At 44.3% G+C, this 25629-nt stretch overlaps 1 protein-coding gene across 1 annotated transcript in view; it reads left to right on the forward strand.

Annotated features, from left to right (window-relative positions):
• The first annotated feature begins 4623 nt into the window (after nucleotides 1–4623).
• The window catches only part of unc5b (unc-5 netrin receptor B), a 49486-nt gene continuing 28480 nt past the window's right edge, over nucleotides 4624–25629 (forward strand). Inside the window, exons 1-2 of the mRNA XM_053436915.1 lie at nucleotides 4624–4674; nucleotides 4991–5087. Coding sequence (XP_053292890.1) covers nucleotides 4624–4674; nucleotides 4991–5087 — 148 coding nt within the window. The remainder of the gene's footprint in view (nucleotides 4675–4990; nucleotides 5088–25629) is intronic.

Genomic DNA, 25629 nt, shown 5'->3' on the forward strand with positions numbered 1-25629 from the left:
GGAAAGGGTATTTGTGCATGATAATTGACAATTGACAATTTTTATATGGTAAATTTATGTTTTTGTAAGTAAAATGTTAAAATGTAAAGTAACAACTGCAGCTGTCATATATTAAGTGAAGTAAAACATGCATACATTTCTTACCAAACTACTAAAAATAAACAATTGCTTCTTTTTTTTACAGAGCAGTGCAAAATTCCAATTCCATTCACCTCAATTGGCGGTGGAGGGAGATTACTAAAAAAATGTATTCAGTATTTTTGCATGTCTAAGGAAATATGTTAGAAAAATTGGAGAAATGTACGTGCTTGGGAAGACCTGAACAAATTTAAGGGAAGAAAGAAAGTGACACAATTCATAAAAAACTGCATGATTAATATGCAATCACCCCCCATGCCAAACTGTAATGATTGATTTCATTAATTTTTCCATAACATGCACGCTGTGTTCACGGTCAGCAGAAAGCCTGTATGTTGGCTGCTTTATTTTGCTTTATTCACTGCTAACCAAGATCTATTAAACAAGTTCTTCACTGGCCTGCAAGAAATAATTAGTCTACTGGATAGGTCAACTTAATCATTCCTGAAAATAATATTCAATTATCTCCACAGAAACTTCTAGAGCATGGCTCCTATTTTTAGCCCCCCCTCTGTTTTACAGAGATAGGCAGCTTGATCTTTTTTATGTCACGCCTGCAACACAAAGCAGCGGAGAGTCAGCAGGGCTAAACAGTCTTCACTGGATAAACTGTTATGCCTTAATAAAGGCCCCAGCTTTCTGCTTTTCAGCTTGTGTCTTCCTGTGTATGGCGCATCACGTATGAGTCCCCTCCCACTTGATTATGACTCTCCTTTTCCCCCTGCTTCCCTCCAATTTTCCATTGGATGCCCTTGACTTATATCTTCAATTATTCTTTCAAAGGGCAGAACAAAAATAATAACTTATGGCAAGTTCAACGTTGTCATCATCTCAGTGATAATTGGGAATTTGTACAGGAGAGAAGGAAGAGAGGGCAAATCGTCTAATTAGAGCTTGCAGAGTGTTAACATCCTGTACGACCTCATCACAGTAGATGTGTCAGATAAAAACTGTCGGATAAGGTCCTCGCCCCAAAATGTTCAGAATAATTGCTAAGTGACAAGATTTGAAAATGACTGGGGGATGGTGTCATGCATAGACTCAATGTAGTTATAATGTCGAGTACAGGGCTATTATGTGGAGGAACAGACAAGTTAAAATGGCTCAGGAACACAATCAGGGAGTACGGCATGCACAGACATGTAAACAGAAAATGCATTTGCAGCTTCAGGAGGCAAATCTGTCTCAAACACAACCTGCGAACTCCATTTCACGCATTACTTGTCTCGCTCTCACTGTCTCCATCAGTGTCTCTCGTCTCTGTCACTCTCCCCCTTACCTCTCCTGCTCCCTCGCCAGTCACAATAAAGACTGGGAGAATAAATAAATAATCCACAGTGTGTTCTGTGCTCCAAGAAGCAGCATAATTGTTGTCGGAGGAGGGAGGCACAGGGAGTCATCACTTGTCCAGATGGATTATAACCTTTGAAGTTGGATTTGAGCAAAGTGTAGCAATGCTGTTCTGTTGCCAGATACTGTCACATCTTAGGAAAGGGCCTCGCTTTTAGCTCAGCAGCACTCATGCATATACATATACTGGCTCTCTGTCTAGCTTGCCCCACGCTCAAAAATCCATGCTTCAATCTGTTTTACTCCTAAGTATCTTATTAACGATTTTACACTTAAGTGTGAACACTATCTCAAATCACAAGTCACACAAGGATAAACCTTTCCCTCCCTGACCATCAATGTGACTCAGCATCAGAAGGAATACATGTGAGAGTCGGTATGAGCTCGGGAGTGATCATTTCCATGGAGAGTAACATCGGGAAAAAGGCAGGAAGTAATAATGAGTGACATTTCCTTTCGGGAAAAAAAATGTCTGTTTTTATAATATTTGTCGCCCAATTATACAAAATGAATTGGCTACTGTTGGTGACATATAGGAAAGCATCCAACCATCCATTATCTATAACGCTTATTCTTTGAGGGTCACAAGGGGAATTGGAACCAATCCCAGCTGACAGTGTATAAGAGGCGGGTTGCAGGTCATCATTATATCCCAGGGCCAACAAACACCTCTATTAAACCGAAACTAAGGTCTATATGCAGGTTATTTAAATGGTAAAAAAAGGTAATTGACTCATTTCCTATTTCCAGTAGCAGAGTTTGCCATTCAGTTTTTTTCCGTCATGTTGCATCATGTACGAATGTACCAGAAAACGAGGAACTCTCACCTCGCTGTCTCGCTAAATTATTGCGATCACGTTTCCAGAGCCAAAGCTGATAATAACCTGTGACTACAGCGGAGTCATTTGACCCAGAAGTGAATGCTATTTGAATCCAGTTCCATTGCAGACAAAAGCCAGATGTTAGTGGGTGTTTGTGAGTTTTTTGACCAGTGGAAAATGGCCTATGCAGACACACACTCACATTCTCACCTACGGACAATCTAGAGTCTCCAATTAATCGAACCACAATCTGCAGGTCTTTGGACTGTGGGAGGAATCCAGAGTATCAGGAGAAAACCCACACAGTTGCTGGAATAACATGCACTCCAAACAGGAAGGTCCTGACCAACCGGGATTTAAACCGACAACTTTCTTGCTGTGCCGCCCGAAGCCAACATTGCATTTCCAAAATTAGCTTCACTGCTATAGATTCTCAGTCTTTTGAGTTCTACCAGGATGATGAACGGCCTACATCCCAAAAAAGATGTTCAATCCTCTGATGTTTTGATGATTGAGTGGGCTGTTGTCCCAAATTCTCCCCTACGTGTTCCCCTGGCTCGAGGTCTGTCGACTATGGAGGCACACCATTTACATTTTTCTGTCCTCATCAAACCCTCTAATGAGCCCTTGTGTGCTGCGTATGCAAGCATCTGCACTTGTAATGATTCTCCACGCATGTATTTGGTCTTTCATTTGTCACCCATCAGCACATCATATGCCCATTTAGTGAAAGCATTAACATAGATTTGTTGCTCTATAATCTAATGCTGTGTAGGCGTCTCATGGGGGGAAATCTTAGGTGCAGGGGAAGTGGCGCTTTCCCAGCTCACAGAACAGTGTTTGTAATAAACTGCAGACGAAATTAGCAGTTAGCAGGATTAGTGATTTTCTCCACGGCTCAACACACATAAAGGACGGTCACCTGAGGAGAAGGGAACTTTGGCGACATCGAATACATTCAGGCGCTGTTTTAATTTGGAAATGTGGAGCAATCAATGACTCAGTCAGCATTAGAATAAATCTAAAACCACTGGCTTTCCAATGTCAAACTAATAGAGAACTTTCAAAGTTGTTCTTATCTGCTCAATTCAACATTAAAGCACCTGACCTCCAGAGCAATAATCACCTCTCCATCATGGCCCCCTGTGGTGTCCGCTCGCCAATCACAAACCATCAGCCCCATCCAGGCAGACAGGAAACGACTTTGTTAATGAAGACTTGCTGCAGGAGACCCAGTCAGCTCGTGTCCTCACTGGAGACAGGCTCGTTTATGAAAGGGTGCTCTCTTGTGGCCACCTGGAGTAAAAAATATGTTCCAGGGGTGAGGGGAGGATGGATTGACAGGAAATAATATGCTCTCGTAAAGAAAGACTGGTGCTGCACGGACTCCTTTTACACACTCAAGACAGCCGTCCACAGACTGCATATAACTGCAGGAAAGACAATGTCAGTTGCTATATTGAATGTCTAGGTATATATGGATAGATAGATAGATAGATAGATAGATAGATAGATAGATAGATAGATAGATAGATAGATAGATAGATAGATAGATAGATATAAACAGATAGAGAGATAGATAGATAGATAGATAGATAGATAGATAGATAGATAGATAGATAGATAGATAGATAGATAGATAGATAGATAGATAGATAGATAGATAGATAGATAGATAGATTGATAGATCATTTAAAACTTGTTCCGAGATACTTTATAGATTTCTAGATTATTCTCAGGTGAATATATATAAACCTTGTTCCTAGATAGTTCCTAGATTTATACATAGACATTGTTCCCAGACGATTATAGATCAGCCTTGGCTGTTCCTGCTGAATCCACAGCGGTGCTGGGCGATCTATGGTCCGGGTTTTCTGTCTCTCCCCTCCCATCTATTTCCTCCTCGCTTGCCTCTAGTTTACCTTCTCTAGTTCATCCCTCACTCTGAAGAGAGGAGGAGGATGGTGTATGATTGGCCGGGCGGGGACTGGTAGTCCGGAGGCTGGCGTTGTGCTCCGCGTTGATTCTTGTTTACACCTTGCGGACGGAGGGGGGACGAGACAGGACACTCAGGGGCCCATGCAGACCAGGACTCGGGAGTCCAGTGTGCAGTGTGCGCGGCTCTCTCTCACACCATCACCCCGTGGTTTACTGCCTTTTATATGGTCAAGTTTGTGTTTGCTGGGGATCGAACTCCCGCGTCTAATTGAATCCCTCAACGGCAGCGATGCGTGGAACTTTTTGGTGACTTTTTGTGACACCTTTTATTTGCGCTCATGGTTCCCGGTCAAGCGCGGCACAAGTCGAGCTGGACATGAAATCCACCAGGAATAGTCCCGACAACTTGTTCCTGTACATCCACACGGTGTGACACCCACGGACCTCTTCAAACTTTGATTACTGGCGGAAATTACAGCCCGTCTCATCGTTCTCTGACAAGTCGCTCAGGGATGGATGTGCTGTGAGCCTGTTTGCGTCAACAGTCAGAAGAGTGAACTATTTACCAGAACAGCGTCATACGAAAAACAATCACTGGACTCGTTAGTATTCAAGCCTGACCTGGGAAAACCATTCAGGGATAAAGACATTGTAATTTTGGGGACGAGAGCCACCTTGGTGGGTCAGGAGCAGCGCAGGTTTCCCTGTGCGGACCAACCCCGGGACCTTTCGCAACGGCGTAGCCGGAAAAGATGCTTCCTGCTCGGATGCAGCGCGACCCAGGTGTCGGTCCTCTGGTTCTCCTCCTCCTGGTCGGCGGATATGTCGTCTCTGGCAGTGGTAAGTTTCGGGAAATTAAAGATGAATGTTGAGTACAAAGAAAACACTTTACGCGTGTGTGACATGGCACAATATTATCAAAACACAAACATTACGCGTGCGCTCATACGCACGGAGAGTACCTGTTATTTATGAATTTATTTATATATTTATTTATTCATGACCAGCTCAAGTAAAAATAAAAAATCGGACTTTTACTTTTATTATCCAGTCTTGAAGTTACCATCAGATCCTATAACTTTTGATCCATGGGAATTTTTAATAGCCTCGGATTGCACCAGTGGGTCTATATACCTGTAACAGTGCTGACCTGCTGACCAGCGCTTTTCTCTTATTTTACTGTCAGCAAAGTCTTCATCGTTTGAGGAGACCCGAGCTCTGAGCACTCCTTTCTACTGCAGGGAGTAATTAAGGTTTTGCCCCATGCCTTTTTGGCCTCTCCAAAAACAGAAGAAGCCAAAGTCTTGCTAAGAGTAATACAGAGCATTTCAAGGGCGCCACAGATTCTTCTCATTTTTCTTCTCAACGCGAGATACAGCGTCTAACGCCGCTTGGTTTAAGCGTGGGTGTGCGCGTTGTTTGTCAACTCTCTCAGTGGATCATAAACCATTCATGCGTTTTTTCAAATCATTATTTTTGTTCCACATAGTGTTTTTGGTTTGAAGAGAGCAGGCTTTGATGAGAGCAGACTTTTATCAGTAGATTGCTCAGTGTTAATGCCATCAAAGCCGGCAGCAGCCCTCAAACACATGAAATCACTTGGCACACATGGACCATGTTATGCAGGACCTGCAGGCAACCAAGGTAACACTGCCCATCTCTAGTGTTAGATTAATGATTTGCCTTAGTGTGACCCTGTGTCAGGCCAGCGTGGACAACCCCCCCTTCCTGATCAGAATGAAATACAAGGCAGAAATCTGAGGGTTTAGTGGATTGTGGATTAAGGTCTGTTTACAGTAGGAAAAGGAGAACAATGTGGACAACACTGAGCACACGAACCCTGCTAAAAGGCCACTCCAGTAAATAAATCAGAACCTCATTTTGTATCTTACTTAAGGACCTGGACCCTCTGTCCTAGTCTGGGTGGTCACTTCTTCAAATGCCAATGAGACCCCCCCCCCCCCACCTAAGGTCCTTGTGTAGCCTATATGTATTATTCCCCAAACAGTCAGAGCAGAAAAGCAGCTTACGTTTATTAAAATTGTGGACTGCTCTGAAATCCTTGCATGAGAAATGAGAAACGTTGATATAAACAGGGTTAAACAGGGAGGAGGGGGACACCCGGGGACAATGGCTCAGTGTGCCCCAGTAAAGTTTCAGTCTGGGCGAGGAGAAGAAAGTAGAGATATATTTAGGAAATCCATGATGGGACAGACAGATTGCATTTATCTTCTTTCTCTCTCTCTCTCTCTCTCTCTCTCTCTCTCTCTCTCTCTCTCTCTCTCTCTCTCTCTCTCTCTCTCTCTCTCATTGTGTATCCCACTCGCTCCCAACCTTCCTGCCTCGGTCTGTGCCTGTGTTGTGGATGTGCTGAGCTCACATTTCTAATGTGGAGCTCCTTTTTCTGTGTTGATGTACACATTAATTACCAGGACTGCCAGGAACACTTGTCTGGAGTAACCATCCCGCCGTCCACTATCGGTCTCGGCATGTGTCATTATTAATGACTTCTTCGGAATGAGAGAAAACCAACATATACGAGAAGTGTGTGTGTGTGTGTGTGTGTGTGCACTGTTTGTAAAACATCAGGTGCCCAGTGAACTCGGTGCATGTGTGTGTGTGTGTGGAAGGGGTCACTACGGTCCTGAGCAGAAGGTCAAGACAGGAGCCGAGTAAGGGTGAGGGTAGCGAAGAGGCAGCGGAGTGTTCAGAGTTAGGGAGCATAGCATGTCAGACACTCCCAGTGAGGATTGGATGAAAGGGGACACTCTTGTCTCATTTGTGTTAAGTGTGGGAATCCTCCTCACTACCGTATAACAGTGCAGCGGCTTCAAGGAGGCTCACATCTTTCAATATTATGTGTGTACACAAGTAAAAGGCTGCTGAAATATTATTTTCCCTTTTCCTGACACGCTCAGAAGATGGGACGGATTAAATATGATTCTTCGATGCGCGGAAAGAAAGGAATGTGGCGACAAAGCTAGCCTCAAACAAACAACAAAGCAGATTTGGCTTCAAAGACCCTTAACAGATTGAGATGTCAGATTAGATTAAAGTGGCTCTGAAACATGTAGTCATAACATAAGTGCTGCCAGGCTGTTGCATCTGCAGAGATGTGGACAGGTGGTTGGGCACCGTGATAAATAAACACACAGGCAGCTCTCTTTGGGCAAGGCCACGGGCCAGACAAGTTCCCCGGGCAGGTCCTGCTGGCAGACCCGACCAGGCAACATTCTGTCCCGGAGCAGTGCATTAGTTTTATGGCCGTCAGGCGGCAGGGGATGGGATCGCTGGCCAGCCACTGCCCTCTCTGCTGTATTATTCATACGTGCAAAGTGGTCTTTGTTAATATTTAAAATGTGCTTATGATGCTCAAATTCTTGACAGCAGAGGAGAAGGAGGTGGGAGGGGAACAGCTGCTCGGCACTCATTGGCGTAACTCACCCGGGTGGCTGTTGGGGTTAGTGGAGGATTTTAGGGCAAAGATAGGCATTTATAGACTAGATAAAAGAGTGGCAGTTAGAGCAAGTGTGACAATTGCAGCTGGGGGCTGTTGCAGAGGATGTGTGTGCACCAAACAAGGAGAGGGGTTACACAGGGTAGTGTTATCCATCTGATAGTGAAGGCAAAATGAGACCAGAAAGAGAAGATGGAAGAGAAATGAATCCATGAGGGACACTTTCAGACAGATTGATCTCAGGGCATGGCTTTTGAATATTCTTTATGAGAAAAGAGGGAAGAGAAAAACTCCAAGTGTCAGTGGCATTCAAGCATCATTAAAACCTCTGGCACAGGCCAGAGAATGAGATGGCGAATGGGTGGAGAAAAAGGTGGAAAAGTCTGAGAAGAAGGCAAGCGATGTGTGCTGCAGGAGCCGTGGTTAAAACTCGCAAAGCAGCAGAAGAAACAGTGGTTAGAGAAGGATATTCTGGAGGAGGGAGGCAGAGGGTGGAAAGTGAAAAGAGACACAAATCCACTTGGGGGATGTTTTTATTAAGGCTCTTATCGATGGAGAGAGCTAACAGTATTAAGAGTAGACATGTTTAATGCTTTGCCAATATTGTTCATGTTAGATTGGACCATAAATCTGCGCCAAACAGCAAGGTAAATGGAGGAGGGCGCTGACTGTAGAAGAATGGAAAGAGGAATTAGCAGCAGCAGAAAGTTTCGAGCGGAGATTGGCAGACCTGAGATGAATATCATTTTTAGCACCGGTCATTATTTTCTTTCTGCAAAGAAAATCTGCTCCCGAGGTGTTCAGAATGCAGGTGGATAATGATTTAATCAATACTGCAGAGCACGGCAGCTATTTCAGTGTGAATGTTATTCAAAAGGAATATAACAAAAAAATCTGTACATAATTATCATCAGCGACTCTGGTTAAAAATGTTTTGTTAAACTCACACCAGATGGTCTCTGCTGCCTGCATGAAATAAAGTAAAGGAATATTTCAATTTAATCCAATAATTTAAAGCCATTGAGGTTCGGAATTTTTTTTTTTTTGACCAAGCTGTTTATACCAAGGTCAAAGTCAGTTTTTTGTAATAATTATATAATTCATTTAATTCCCTTGAAGGCGATGCTTCCGAATGAATACAGAGTTTTGGCTTGGGTTTTGAAATGGCTAACAAGTTAAAGAAAGAAGCCGGAGTCTGGAGTGAGAGAAGGGGGATGGATAGATGGATAAACCCGTGGTGGAGGAGGGAGAGTTTCGGTGGCAGATGGGAGCTGAAGTTGCTGCTGGGCCTGCAGGACGGGGTACCCCCTGCCCCTCCATCCTGCCCCTTTGGGGGGAGATGGGTGGAGCAGACAGGGAAACAGGAAGAAAACCTCAGTGGGGTTCCATTGTGCTTTAGATGAAAAGGAGCTTTTTCTTCCCCTTTTGTGTTGTGGTAAGGGGGGTGGTAGCAGCAGAACACACACACACTCACTCATTTACACCGTCCAAACTTACACAAGTGTGTGTGTTTGCTTCTTCAGAGGTGTGTTACTGTTGCATAACCACCCATGAATAGGAAAAGATCACATCTGCTTGTTTTAGCTTAAAAATCACTTGATGATTGATGTGCTAAGATGCTCAGTGACATCATACACACACACGCACACACACCCACACCCACCCACACACTCTCACAATCACAGAAATGCAAAGTGCGGCCACATCCTCTGATGAAGAGGTAGAATTCCCGTGTATAATGGCTGAAGACCTGCTGGGTGACTTGGGAGGAGTGAGCGAGTGAAGGAATTTTCATTTAAGATCTCAGCAGCACTCTGAGCAATCGTGACCAATAGGATCAGGATTCACTACAGGGGGTCAAGCCAGATCCTGAATAAACCCCCCTATAGACGCGCACACACACCCACACACACACACACACACACACACACACACACACACACACACACACACACACACACACACACACACACACACACACACACACACACACACACACACACACTTAGTAAAAGTAGTTGCGGCGAGGCCCGTGGATCAGAGGCAGTGTCAGCACTTGATTGGCTGTGCCGTGGTCCAGCACTCTGCGTGTGTCCTCGTCTTAAAAGGGAGGTTTTTCAGGCCATGTAGATTCCCCCTCATCTTCTTAGCGGAGGCTTTTTTGTCTTCAAAAGGCAGTTGAGCCAAGTCCACTCAGCTTAGACCGCAGCCGATCTGTTAATGCCTGTGTTTGTGTGTGTTTGTATCTGAGTGCAGGGTCATGTGGGCCTGCCTAACCAGCGGAAGATTCTCCCCCAAAGTGTGTCAATAATATACTTTCCCACCAGGAGAAGGGATGTACTGCATTGGAGCAGACGACGGCGTTATTCTGTCTTATTTTTATGAATTTGGTGCATAAAGCTACATGCCCCCACATCATCATTAATAAATTGCCTCCACTTGCCTCTATTTCCCCTTCCTTCAATCTCTTGATAGTCTCATCAGGCGTATTTATAGCTTCATAGTTTCGCTTATGCCAACCTCTGTCATCCATATCTTATTCAGTCCATCATTTTTTCCCCGTCTCCCAGCCAGCTCTCCGGTGGAGTTTGGGAATTGCTCTTTAGAAGCCACTGTGAAGAATCCTATCCCTCTGAGTGTAACGCTTATTAGGGTCCCATCTGTCCTCGGGGTACTCATGAATGTGGGGGGTGTTTGGGTTGTCGAGGGGTAGGTAAAGGAGGGGAGCGAGGGGAAGCTTTGTCATGCCTGCGTGTAAGTGGATGTGGGTGCCACCGGGGGCTTGTGCGAGGTGGGAAGGGGCCCTTAACATTGCAGAGCACACACACGGAGCAGCTGGTGTGTCTAAAGTAGGGGAATGACACACGGACCTCCCCGGAGATGCGGGCGTATTGAGCGTATACGTGCACGTATCTCTGCCGGAGAGAGAGAGGAGACGGAAATGATCCCGCTTCCTTCTGTTTGCATGGCAGGCAGCTAGGCAACAGCAGGACCCTCAAACAACGTGCACTCTTCTTTTTTTCCCTGTGTTTTAAATCAAGCCGATTGATGCTTAATGAGCATATCTGTGAGTTTGTGTTGATTTTGGGGGGGGGGGGGGGGGGGGGGTTAAGTGAGTGCTTGGCTGCATGTCAGCAGTGTGATGCAGTGTTATTTAATGTAGTTACTGTCGCTAAGTTAAATCCCCATGTTTGTCTCTTAAGCTCATTGTCCCTCGTCAGTAACTGAGCCACTTATTCAGAGGTCAACCAGGTCAAGTCCTGACCTATTCTGTCCTTCTCCTCTCTGTACCTTCTCTTTCTATTCCTCTTCCACCCTCTCATTTGTTGCTTTGCCTTTCCTTTCCAGTTTGAGCTTCAAAGATCGCGCTAAAGGAAATGGTTCTGCGGCTCATTATCAAGCTTCATCCCGAAAACACATGCAGACACATACAAACACGCACAGTAGGGGCCATAATCCCAGTTTATGCTTGTACCCTCCTGGATTGCAAACACAGCAAAGAGAAGAGTGCAAGAATGAGATCTGCCCTCGTCCACCCTTTAATTCCTCTGCCCGTCTCCAGCTCCAGGACTTAATTCTTGTTTCCCCTCCAGAGGCTTTGACTAGGAGCATACAAACACACAAGTAAAGATTCTCTCTTTCTGCCTTGGATGCGGGTCTTAATTAAGGGCTGACAGGCTCCTCTTGGCGCAGTCTCCGCTTGGCATGGGTGTGTGATGGGTGCACGCTGATGGGAAGTCAGCCGTATAGGTATTACTCCCTTTTCTGCATGGGTCACAGTTGGGTCACACTCCCAGTCTCATTCAGCAAACAGCCCTCGTACAGGACCCTCTCTCTCTCTCTCTCTCTCTCTCTGGCAGCCATACTGATTGCACAAAAGGAAAACCTGTTTTGTCCACCTGGTACGTCCGCCATGCCAGGTGTATGTGGCGACACAAGTCGCTGAAGAGTTAGGAGTCGCTTTAAATGAGTGCCATGTGCAAAGTAGTGGGACGAGGTCTGGTCTAATGTGGCAGATGTACCTGCATGTAATTAAGGTTAGATTTAAGTGTATGAGCTCACGCGTACATCAAGTGTGTCAGCGGGTGTACGTTTCAAGCCTCTTACCTGCTGCTGACCAGATGGGCTCAACAGCCGACCTCATGCTCACCTCACCCCGCCATTCCGCTTAGATTAGCTGGTGAGCTGGGTTAAGGCACACAGGCACTATAATGGACACATCAGCCCCCGCCCTCCTCCACCGGACAACACCCAATGCTTTACACACACAGACACACACATACACAGGGACATGTACAGTCCTCATTTGTCATACAGAATATTTGGGATGACGATATACAGTGTTTTGTGTGTGTGTGTGTGTGTCTAGCTGGTTGGGCAGAGCCCCTGGCCTGCTGTTTATGGGGATTATGAAAGCAGATGGACAGCCATGCTGACTGGTGAGGGTTCATTAACTCTGGGTGTCTCTGCTCTGACTCCGTCGCTGCTGTAGCACAGCTTCACTTGCCTACAATCCTCTCAGCGGCAAGATGTGTGTTTGTGTGTGTGTGTAAATACAGCAGGAGTGGAAAGCGTGTTGCAAAAACAAAGGGAGGCATTATAGATGTTTATCGATCACGAATAGATCGATAGAGAGCTTAAAATTTGTGCGTGATTATTTTAAGCGGAGACGGTGATTGCCGCATTTTTGTTTTTGCACTCTCTGCCATTTCCTTCCAGATTACGTCACTTGCACTGAAGGATCCCTGAGCCATTTTGTGTCAGAGGGAGGCTTTCATACATGAGAGGCAACATGTTTCATGTAGTATGTTTTCAAACTGGATTAGGCATAGAGCGTTATGCAATATCTTCAGCAGTGTGCCGTTCACATGGCGTTTCACTGCTCTGCCATGGGAGATGAATAGGTATAGTTATAGTGGGTCATTAAACACTGAGCGGTGTCTCTCTGTATAGCTTCAACCTTCACGCTGAAGCCAGCCCCTGCCCTCCTCTTCAACTGCTTATTAAAAGAAACATGGATCACGTAGGGACCGACAGACGAACCTGTGGAGAGACAGACTGACAGACGGGCCGGCAGATTCCTGGGCAGATGGGTGGTTTGTAGCCCTCAGAGGCCTTTGGCGCCATTCGACAGACAGACAGACAGGAAACGGTCTGTCACCTGGTGTCATGGCGGCTTGGTAGGGATGTGACCATAAAACAAAAAGAAATAAAAAACAAAAGAAGAATATATAAAATATTGAGTATTTTCATTATCAGCTAATATATGTATTATTATTATCATCATGATTACTGGGGCGGCATACCATAAATATTCCCGTGTTTTCCCTGTGGTAGCGTGTGTTTTCTATCTCATGATATATCCTTTTGCGTCTTGATCTGTTCTCACATGACTCTCAGACGTATGACGAGCACTTTGCTGCTTTGGAACAACAGATGTTACCAAACGAATAAAGACAACACAAAGATTATTAGGTCAACATATCCTCAGAAGCAACAGGAGATCATTAGCAGCCTGGTACCTTTCTGGTGCTCAACTCTGTGCCCTTGAGAGTAAATAAGGCCTGTAATGGAAAGATATGGGAGTTGAGCAGTGGAGCAGTGATAGATTGTAACTTCACTGCTGCTCTTAAGCCCTTAGTGACGAGGTGAGGGGGGGTTTAGTTTGATTTTAACAAGGACACTATGAACCGCAACAGGAAATGTTACGTTTTTAGGTGGATGTCAAGCTCCACCCACACCTCTGTCAGCACCAGAGTTTGTGTGTGTGCAAGTGTGTGTGTGTGTGTGTGTGTGTGTGTGCGCTGAGATGCCGTCGCTCCCGCCGCCCTCTTCATGCTCCTGTGGGCATGAGCTTGTGAGTGACAGTTATACAGTGGTGCGGAGTGTGTAAATCTCCTTCCCTCTAAAGCTCTCAGCAGTGGACCTTACATTAGCACAACAATTTACACATCTGTCCCGAGGCAAAGTGCGGGCAACTCTGAGAATAATGAAAGCCTCTTCCAGTGTGTGTGTGTGTGTGTGTGAGAGAGAGGGAGAGACTCTGTAAACAAGAGACGGAGGAGGTTTATTAATACCCCACCACCTCTCAACATCCTTTTGTCCTCCTATTCTCTGTGTCCCTCACCTCCTCTCTCCCTCTCAGAGTCAGAGGAGCGATTACATGCCTCTATCTCTCTTGTCTTTCATCTTCTCCCCGTGAAGAGGAGAGGAATGAAGGTCTTCTGTGGCGTGTAATTACACAGAGACATCCTGGATGAGGGCGTCTGTCTCCACAAACAAAAAAAAAAGCAATCCCCCCCTCTCTCCTAAATACCTCTTGATAGGAGGGGGTGGGGGGTGTGGGGGTGGGGGTCTCTAAAATGAGACATTTAACTGGCTTTCATCCACCCTGGGGCCCTTGCTTTTACCTGCCACGTATGGTGCTCTAATAAGTACTATCACAAGTCTATTTATCTCATTAGAAGCGCTGACACTAACATATGCGTGGCTCAGCTCCAGCGCCGTGGGAATGATATACTCAGCTCCTGCGTTCATTTTAAGCACAAAGTCATAATCGTGACACATTTACAGGCCGGTGTTCCAATCTCACCCATGAGTCATATTGCTGAATGATTGTGGAAGGGCGGATTTTTATGGGCTTACATTGGTATTGGCTCAACCTTTAATTGGCCCTAAGCACATTTGCATTCTGCTTAGGTAATAACGGGGCTCTTTGGAGACACTTAAAACGAGAAAGTCATTGCACTCTGACTTAATTCTGCACATAGAAGTGATGATGTCTCCAGATGGCTTCTTTTTTTATAGAGAGTGTGATATGGCCATTTTCTGTGCATAATCATACACTTACACCCAATTCTTTGCACCTAGCTAACTTCCAAGCAGCGCCACCTGTCTCTTGTTTTTGCATCACAATGTTTTAATTAGTTCATGACTTATTTCATACATCATCGCGACAGAAGAGTAATGCAAACAGAGACATGTTTCCTAAAATAAATGAAAGGTGATAATGCTACTAGGTTGTTTGCCTTGAATCTAGATGACAAGTGTTGTGGAGATTCTTCTTTCCCCGCCTCATCCTTTAGAACGTTTCTGTTTCTATCTTTGTATGTTTCATGGTCATGCTGGGAAGCAAACAGAGGTCATACAGTGTGGTTTGACATTCTGCAGGGGTCACAGAGGTCAAGCATCTCCCTGTTTGAGAGTAAGAGTTGGTCTGAATGTGTTCAACGTGTCTTTTTTACTGCTGTAAATACGCCCCCATTCACGGAGACTTAACTGTTTCTCTGAACTCGCTGGGAGATGAAGTGAGCTCTCTGGCGAAGCTCAAACAGACGTGGCACCAGACAATAGGCCGGGGTCTTCTATTGCACTTAGCCGAAGCTGCTGAATAGACTCTGAATAGACCTGTAGTGTTGCGGCCACGCAGCTGCCGGACAATAGCCTGCTCAGCAGAAAGGCTGACGCTGACCTCAAGGTCTGCTCCGGTCCTGTCCGCTCTGATCCCTGAACCCTCGGGCGCACGGAGCCAGCACCGGCACAGGCCACGGCAGAGACCCTGCAGTAAACAGAGCAGATCAAGCGTTATCACAGATTAGAGCTGTACACATGGTTGTGCAGTAGATGGCTTGTTGTCACCGGTAAAGACGTCAATCGAAAATACGCTTTTATTTGCAGAGAGTTAGATGAGCAGATCAATACCCCTGTCATGTCTGTGCCCTAAATATGCAGGAAGAGGCAGCAGGTGTTTAGTTTAGCTTAACACAAACACTGGAAGCAGAGGAATACAGGTAGCTTGGCGCTACTAATTAACTAATTAGAATTGTTTTGGCCTAATCCATTCACAGACAGGGATGTAACATTGAAAAGTTGTGGTTTTATGTGTCGTTTTTGTATTTTACATACACGACAGGGAATTATTAGGCCACAGGCATTGATTTATCAGAGTTTTGTCACAGTGAAGTTGAAACTGACTTCCCTAAAATGTCAAAATAGTCTTTTAATTTCAAACAAAGTTGTGGCTCCTCTTCTTGGGGCATAAAATCAGAGTGACTCTACTCTACAGTATGTGCTAAAATATTGTCTATACTTTCTAGCTAAACTGAATCCATTGATGTACTTATTTTGCATTTGGATGTGCAATCAGAATTGAGTCTCAGGCGAACACCCTTTACTCTATCTTTTCTTTTCTTAATGGGGCAGGAGAAGAGTTTACCTACCCCAATGAGCTTCTGAGGTCTTTGTCTTTCGTGTGATGGTTCATTTGAATAAATCTGGATCCCATTTGGAAATTGTTTCATTCGGTTTGGCTGTGAGACGAAAGAAAATGTTCTGGAATCCATCACACGTAGGGGGAGCTCTCCATGTCTTTGAGGAGGGAATGGGAAGCGTTTTACTCAACTTTAATAATAGCAACTCTTTGAGCTTCAGACAGCTTCATTTCCCAAAATAAACACTCCTACACCCACAATCTAACACAATTTTCCACAAATCCCACCGTCGGGAACAAAAACATAACACACGGGCGACGCAGCTCCCTGCATTTGATCACAAGCGGCCTCCCCCTCCGCCCCCGTTTGTGTTTATTCTCTGGATTATTCTGATCTAATCTCTTTAGAGCATAATTCAGATTAGATTTGTGTTATTATTATTGCTGTGTCCATTCCCCCACTGTCCTGCTGGGATTTCCTGACTGCTCTAGTGCTCCTGTGTTTGGAAAATTGATTAAAACTGCTGACCACTGCCCTAGATAGCGTAGGCTTGGGGAAAGTGGATGAAAATAAAATAGAAGCAAACACAAATGATACACTACGGCATTTTCTAAAAAACATGTACTCTCTTAATAGAACAGCGGGAGGACATACTCAGACGGTGGCAGACAATGCAGAAATCCCCCTCTGATTAAAACTCTAACAATACACTGAAACACAACTTGTGCCGCAACCAAGTAGTTACCAGGAGTTTGCTTTGAACTTCATATAGCTATAAAGAGAACAAAAAAGCACACCCAGAATCCTCTGCTAATCACCTGAAGCGTGCGTCTGTATGTGTGCAATTAGAGCTGGGGCTCCATCTGTATTCGAGCTGCCTACAAGTCGCTCAACAATTTGATGTGTTTAGTTTGCATTTTCAAGATAGTTTTAAACACCATCTGCCTTTTAGCTCCTTCTCGAAGTTAGAAAATTTGGCCCCGAGAACCCTTGAATAAATTACAGTATATATGGTAAAATCACAGTGCAGAAAAATAAAAAATACATTCCCTGTACCTACAGTTCAAAGGGGTCTAATATTTCTCTCTATTTTCTTTCCAAAATACCTTTTTAGAAAAATGATACGAGAGTAAAATATAGCCTCAATTATTGAGCCAAATGACAGTGACTCATGAGATGAAATAACCCCTCTGTATATGTTGTCCCACAACTTCGTTTTTAAAAACTCATTAGAGGAAAATACATTTTTTGCAATAGTAAGCACCTGAGTTCACCTTCCACAGACACAAAACATACAGTAGATCCCTCAGGGCTTTAACCTGCATTTTTCTTCCCACCAGTGCTCCCCTTGCTTACTTGTTTTCCTCAATTAAGATGAATTATAGAATCGCATAGGGGAGCAGGGACAAGGAGCGCTCCCTATGATGTTACCCCCAGGCACTCACTCAATGAGCTGCGGAGAGAGAGAGAGAGAGAGAGAGAGAGAGAGAGAGAGAGAGAGAGAGAGAGAGAGAGAGAGAGAGAGAGAGAGAGAGGGGGACAGATTGTTGAGGATATTTTGGTCTACGATATTTTGGTCTTTGTGCATCACACCCTTCATATTCCTAACGGATATGGAACTTTCCCCAAACATATGAGAGCCCATGCATGTGTGCAAGAAGGAGAGAGGGCGGGAGGAGGAGCTGACGTTTAGCTTTATTGCTCATATGTGCTGATGGAGGAGAGGAAGGAGGGAGACGGGTGAGGCGTAGGGGGGCAGGCTGTGTTTGTACTAGCTGTTGGGGACTATAGCAGAGAGCCCGGGCGGCAGTGTACATTTCATTACTCTGTTCTCCTCCCGGGGCCCCAGGTGTGTGTCACAGCTTCTGTGGGCAGAAAAAACGTCATATGATTAGATGAGCTGCAGTAAATGGATACTATTGATCTCCACAACTTGTTATATGGAACCCCAAAGAACATGATGAGACCAAGACAAGACGGCGCGTAGAATCTCACGCTGTACCAAATTGCCTCTTCTGCTGAGCTAACTCTTTCTCTTTTTCATCGTCACACTCCTTAAGTACACAGGTAGCTTCGCTGTACGCTGTCCACTTTACTTCCCTGGGTCTTCCTATCCCGCTTTCTGGATTTTTTTTTATTTGCTCCACTGATTGCTTTCAGTGTCTCACCAGCCATTAAAATGATTGGAGACTGTGTAATGTATATTAATGGGCTTGTACTTAGAGTAGTTTCGCCGTGCATGCCATAATATTTCATGGGGAGAGACAAAACTTAGGGAGCCTCTGTGTCGGGTAATTAAATTGAGATTGTGATCTGTTGTTTTTCTACATGCAGAATATTCATGATGTCTCTAGCCCTTATTTCACATTTATTCACCTTTTTTGCACCTTTATTGCTCCTTGTAGTTTTGTATAAATGGTGCATTATAAACACAGATTGGAAGGGCCTTGTTGTTCCCCCTTAAGTCTGGCAGCAGAGGTCGGCTACATTCATATACTGCTATGTTTTAGTGTGAAATTGCATCAACCCTGCTACGGATACACCTTGTGTCCACACTACTCAGGAGATTTAGAGCTGCTAAAATGGAAATATTTGTAAATGCTGCTCACCCCATGTTGGTTTGAAAACTCTGGGTCGGCGTTGAAGTCTTGACGGGCAGAAACTGAGATGTTTGGTCGATGACTCACAGCAGCTTGCGGATCGAGTCTTTTCTGTCATGATGTAGCCTTCATCGATTTGTCAGGCACCTATCACATGAACTCTATCCGAAAGAAAACAATCAGTCCCAGAAAGGTGAGGCCATAGCACAGGCTAGACCCTACATAGACCAGTGCATTAAGCCGTAATGCTGTACAGGTTGGCAGTAGTAGTTCTTACTGCAGCAGAACCAAAGAAGCATGGGATGCGGAAGGCTGTGACCTCTGACCCACAGATTTGCACTAGAGTGTTGAATTATGAGGGCACTAGCACGAGTTATGATAACAGAAGCCCCAACATGAATCCTGAATGTTAATAACTAGCGTCAGTGTGTTTCCGAGTTGATAAAGTCGTGGCATAAATTTTCCAGAATGCATATTTGCATGGTAGCTATGTACACACAGCATCTCATTTTATTCACATCAATCATTTTCTGTTGGCTTTGTAGTCTGGAGCCGGAGTGTTAACTATTGAAACAGGCCCAGTCTTATTATTGTGCATGATGTATTTTGTAATATTAACAGAATGGGATGCCACATATCGCCCATGGATTCTGTAATTTGCGATACCAAGCATCAGTCACCGACATGTTCTCCAGCACATCCTCTCAACACTCACTGCACACACCGGTACACAGCAAAAGCCGGCCCATTGTTGTTGAGGAAAATGAAAGTTGTGAAGTCAGTCATGCTGAATAGATTGTAAATCGTGGGAGAGATATAAACACCTTTCTGTTCGCAGGCTGCCATTGTGCTTCACAAATGACCCGGCTGACCGCAGCCTTATGAGGGTCAAGCAGTTCTATTCAAGAGCCGCTGTTGCTCTGTGGACCATCAGCGTTAGGGGAGTTGGAACTATAAGAGACATCTCAAGAGAGAAAATAGAAAGTTGAGAACTGAATCAGCAGCACCACCTGCAAACTCTGAAGTTAAAAACTTTATCTATTTAAAGTGACAGGGTTTCTCATAATGACACACCCACAGGAAATATTCACCTGAGTGGAGATCCTCATTATCTCCCCACAGACCATTGTTTATTCTTTAAGCTTAGTGGTTTGGTTTTCCACCCCACTGCTTTAATACAATTGCTCGGCATTACTGTCAACAATTTCAGCTGCAAGAGGAAGCTGTGAGGAAGCTCTGATGAATCCACTGTACGCCACATGTTCAACACTAAATTGCAGAAAATGCAATTAACTGTTAGCTAGTGAGCGTTGGCTTCATGTACATAATGGAACAAAACAGCTAAAGATCCGGGTCTTTTCTTCAGGAGTTGGTGAAAACCAAAACAGAGCTAATAGGAGATTTAGGATTGGATTTATACTTAACATTAGGTGGTTAGATGTGACTCTATATGAATACAAACATTGCTCTGCATCTGTTGGATGTGTAAATAAGAAACTGTTTGTTGGTGATTAGTTTTTGTTGCTGCTAATAAGGCACAACAACAAACAAATCAGCTAATGCAGGATTAATATGAGAATCTGTTCAGTGAACATACAGGAATTTGTTTGGAGGATTTTGTAATAGACAGATTAATATTGGAAGTACACAGATGATTGTCCAATCAATGAGAATTTGGACAGATGAGAGAACCCCAGTCGACCAGTCAACCGGGAGACTAAAGACCTTAAATGGGAATTAGCAGAAGTGCTGGTACGGCAAAGCTCTTTTATGTAAGGGTTTATACCAGATATCTTTAAGTTAACATGAATGCTTATCTATGTGTTACTGAAGAGAGTGCACTATTTGGCAGGAAGTTACGTTTTACCTGTGTTTTATTTTCTATGGGTTGCATTATTGCTTTAAGCTCAGAATTCCCAAAGCGATTATAAAAAAGTAGGGCTGTGAAATGATTACAATTTTTAATCAAATTAATCACAGGTTTCTATGGATTAATCATGATTAATCACAATACCGATTTTTTCGGAATATTTTTGTGAAAACAAGATTTATGACATTTAACTTTTCTTACACATTAATATAATCTTCATCCTAAACAGAATTCGGGCTCCTTAGCCATTGTGTGGTTTTTTTTAAAAATTAAACAGAAATTATTTGAGCTTCTCAAGCTCAAATAATTTGGTCACACAACCATTAACCACACCATGATACAATCTAATGCCTCTAAAGGCCCTCTTAGCTACTCGGTCTTTAGCCAGTTGGTGAGGCAAACTAACTTGTTCAAATTCTCTGACAGTAAAGCTGACCGCTTCTTTTGCACAATGTGTCCGGCGAGTGAGTCTGGTTTGGCGCATTCCACTTGAACGCCCCTCGCCAACCAACACATGCTTCGCGTTGCGGTGGTTAGGCGGGTATTGCTACGGTGCTACATATCACCTTGGTTTTACTGAATGTTCGATCTTTGTTTTTTTGGAACACGATCTTCCCGTCCAGAAGGTCCTCAGGTTCATCAGAATTATCCATGTTGTTTGTTTGTTTGAATGGCAGCTGCCGTCTGACTGCATTAGAGCGGCGACTAGTGCAGAGGCGGCGGAATTGGAAGGTCCTTCTGCGCATGCGTTAAATGCGTTAAAAAAAACAAACGAATTAATCCTGTAATTTAATCATAACGCGTTAACGCGTTATTTTTCACAGCTCTATAAAAAAGTCAATTTATGTGGGGCAAAAATAATCCAGACTTCTGAGGGAAATGGGCCTCTGTGTTGTGTAAATGAATGTGTGTGTTTGTGTAGCTTTACTCTCCCATACATCATCTATACACATTCCATAGATAGCCCCATAAATCCCTCTCAGAATAAAATTTAATCAGATCATGTAGTCTCCCGTATGCTGCATGAGTGCTCTTGTTAATGTGGTTTGTGCCTACACACAGATAGTTCCAGACCTTCACACAGACTTTTTTGTTATCTATCACACTGTATCTTCCATCATAGCAATATAGATTAAGGAGCTGACTTGCTTCCACCTTGTCAGATTTAAGGCAAATCGGCGTACCTGATTAATGTGCTCGCCCTGTGCACACCTTTTGTTTTTTACCTTCACCCAGTTCTGTCTTTTCAGGTCTCTGTGTGTGAGATAATTTATCTAGTCTCTAAGCAGAACTCTCTATTTTGTGTTTCATCCTTAAGTAATCAATACCGGTCCTATGAATCCAGGTCATCTTGGCTGTTATGGCTTCTCTGTCTCGAATTCTCTCTCCTGCACTGTCTTTATCAGTCTCTGTCTCTCTTTCTCCCTTTTTCTCTCTCTCACTTGTACTCTATTCCTGTCACTTCTTTTTTTTTCCTCTTCCGTCCTCACGTTCTGTCCTCTTCCTCACGCTCTTCCCCTCCTGAAAAATGACTTTACCCATCTGGACGGTGGCTCGCACGGCCTTGCACTATTAGTCCTCGTGTGGCAGTGATTAAAAATAGATCAGAGTCAGAATTAGTCCAGACTCTCCAGTCCCCTCTTGTCTTCCCTCCTCTGGCACATAACGTGATTGGCCGCTATTAAGAGTGAAAGTGAAAAGTTAACAACAAAAAGTCTCATTCCCACCTTTTTCTCAGCTCTGAGTCTGTATGTGTGTGTGTGTGTGTGTGTGTGTGTGTGTGTGTGTGTGTGTGTGTGTGTGTGTGTGTGTGTGTGTGTGTGTGTGTGTGTGTGTGTGTGTGTGTGTTTCTGTGTGTGTGTACCGCCTGCGGACCTCTTCGCTGGGTGCTGTCTCACGTCAAGCGGTGTGTTTGAGAGGCTTGTCGAGGTAAAGCTCCTGTCAGCGCCTGGCCTGAGGGAGTGTACTGATGAAAGGCCTCTTCATCATCCTAATGGGCTACACAAACCTCTTAACCAGCACCGCTGCCATGGCATCAGCTGGGTGAAGCTGAGGAGCGAGACGTAGGGAGTGGGAGAGAGGAAGAGAGGAAGAGAGAGCTCTGAGTGACTAGCCGGGGCCACACACGCCCAGGACCACAGTGAAATAATATACACAAGTGCACAGGTCAGAAAAACGCACAGCGTAAACACTACAGCGCTGGATGGGAGACGGTGCAGAGGAGTAGTGGTGGCTCCGGGCAGCCGTGGGTTTGTGAGAGGTTCAGTGGGCCAGAGTCATTAGGATCTGGGACAGAGTGTTAATGCCCTTCTGTCCAGTGGAGCCACAGCCATGTGCCCCCTCTATTCACTGGCAGCGAACCAGCGTAAGAGGGCAGGGACCAGAAATATGTCAAATTATACTTTTGATTATGCCAGTTCATTTTATTTCATGATGAACTTGAGTTTAACATATAAAGACAACTAAATAGGAACACCATAAAAGAGAACAACACCTAAATATATGAAGAATTTAGGTCAATTTCTCCTCAGTTTCTAAAAGCTGCACTTTCTACTGAACCAGATTCACAACTGGAAGCTGCCCAATAAATTCACAATGTAATCTGCTGACTTCTGAGCAGCTCCACTGGGGCAGTTGGGGGTGAAGGGCCGTGCTCAGTAGTAATGAGAGCAGGGTAAGTTCTGCTCTCTCATATTCCCCAACCACATTTCTTTAGCTTCAGATACTGAGACCCATTTTTCTTAGGCCATCGCTCTCCGGACCATTCTGAAAGGACGGTAACACTGGTCAGTGAGGTGATCCGTCACTTGTGTGATCCACAGGATTTCTGTAATATGTCTTTAATAATTCAAAGGCAATTTGATGGATCATCATAGACATCCACGTTCCCAAGAGAATGAATCCTAGCCGTTGGACAGATTGCCATGACATCTAGTACAGTACGTCAATACGTGCCCAGAGGATGAACCTCATGAAGCTGACATTTGTTTGAATTAAATAACTATTGCGTTGAATTTCATGAAATTTGGTCGTTACAATCACTCCAACTTTTGATCATTCCCTGACTTATTCTGTTGCATTGTCATTGGGTCAAATTCTTAATTTTTGTGTTGCTTCTGTTTATGACCATATGTCTGTAACACTAAAAACACTGTCCTTTCTTTTTAGTGCTAGTTGTCTCTCAGATATTTTGAAGTTGTGATTGTCCGCTCAGGGCAACACAACATTATATTACTGGCTTATGTTACTGATAGCTCAAGAGGATATTGGTAAAGCTGATAGGCTTCTATGATTGTAAGCAAGATCAAACAAAACCACTTGACAGATTACCATAAAACTTGGTGGCAGGATTTGGAATGCGTCAGGGAACCCATTCAATTTGGTTGCGGATTTCAGCAGGGGACTGGCGGAGGTATGGATCACCTTTTGGATAGTTGAACAATCAGATAGAGAACACTTTTTTGGTTTTCTCTACTCAGTGGGGTTTTCAGGATCTGTGTTTAAGGCTTAAGGGTGTGGCTGAAAGGAAGAGCCTTCTGCTGGGGGAGACAGAAGGAGGGATGCAGGGAGGAGGAGGAAGACGAACTCAGGGAGAGATTGGGAAAGAGTCTTTCATCATTATTGTCACAGTGTCACACACTCTGGCCACTCAGTGTCACCATCAGTCTGCGCTGGCCCCGGGCGTCTGCCGGGTGACTCTCTGCCTCTCCCTCCTTCCATCCATCCATCTCTCCCTCTTTGCAGCTCTCACACATGCACCAGCAAATTTTCTCTCTCATTCGCAGCCTACAATTTTGTTTGCCTATGCCGAGGGGATTTCGTCATACTCTCTTCCTCACTGCTCTCCATCACCATTCCATTCCTGCCAGTCCAGTCATACTGGTTCTGGCCTGAGGCTCTGGGATGTCCTCCTTTGCGTTCCGAGCCAGTCCCCATCCTGTCACTGGGTCAAGGACACGTTCCGGTTGCTGCTCAGTGAAGAGCAGCTAAAACAACAACTTTGACACCAGGGAGGAACCATAGCATCATGAATGATTGATGCAGAAATGCTGACTCAGTACACTGGGGAGAGAACCAATATTTTGACATGAAACATTACACGATTTAGGTTTGCAGAGTGAAGCAGTGATGCACGTAGTGTGTCTTTGCAGTGATGGTGCCAGTCCCTTTGTGCAATGGAGAGATTTCAGTTCTCAGTGTTTCACAATCTGTTATCGGCAGAGATTGCCTGATATGGAGAAGTTGGCCTGGTCTAAAGTGATAGTCTGTGAGATGCTTATGCTTCAGTTATTATACTTTTATGTTTTGTTGCTGCACTGCGCTGAGATTACCTGGCAGTCAAACAGTATGGTGTGTTTTTCCCTTCCTATCTTGAACTGCACATTTCCTTCTGAAGTTTAACAACCTCTGGGTTCAGGATTTTTTTCTTCCCCTTTCTTGCCGTTGAAGTGGGAAAAAAAGGCAACTCTATAACTATTGTAAAGCAGCAAAATGAAATCCTGTTTTAAAAAATTTAAGGAATAATGAATGACTATCACAACACTCAAATTGAGATGTGGAACACGCTTGCATGGAAATTTCATCTTTCTCCTTTGGCTTGAGCCGAGGCACGGAGGGCAATTTATTTTGAGAGAATGATGAAGGGAGGTTTAAAGGGAGATCAAAAGGATAAAATAACCATTAGCCTCTGCACAGGACTACTTTTATTTACAAGCAAACATTTTGCAGGGTGAAGAGATTGGATTGCACCTCTATCTTCAGCCTCTCCATTTGTCCTCCCCTGCTATCGCCACATCACCTCTCCTCATCTATCTCCTCCAACATGGATTTTCTGCCTATTAGTGCCCTAATCTTTCCTGGTCCTTACCTGCCTCTCCATCTTGTCTTGCTATCTGCGCATTTCTATCTCTGTCCTTCTCGTGTTTTTTTTTTTTTTTTGATATCTTGTTAAAATCATGTTCTTTACACCGTTCCTGTTGCTGTTATCGAAACCCTGATTTCACAAACATTTTCAACATTTAAAATTTTGAGAAAAAGAAAATGTTTTGTAAATGTTTTTGCTTGTAGTTTGTTTCGAGAATATTAATGCAACTACATTTCAATATTTGTCAAATTTCCAAAGCTCCCCAACCATCTCTCTCTCTCCCTTGCACACACACACACACGCACACACACACACACACACACACACACAGGCTAGCCTACAGCATGTTGCTTGTTATGTACTGCATATCTAGGGATTTCT

The sequence above is a fragment of the Pleuronectes platessa genome, chromosome 12 (assembly GCF_947347685.1).
Source record: "Pleuronectes platessa chromosome 12, fPlePla1.1, whole genome shotgun sequence".
Classification (NCBI taxonomy): Eukaryota; Metazoa; Chordata; class Actinopteri; order Pleuronectiformes; family Pleuronectidae; genus Pleuronectes; species Pleuronectes platessa.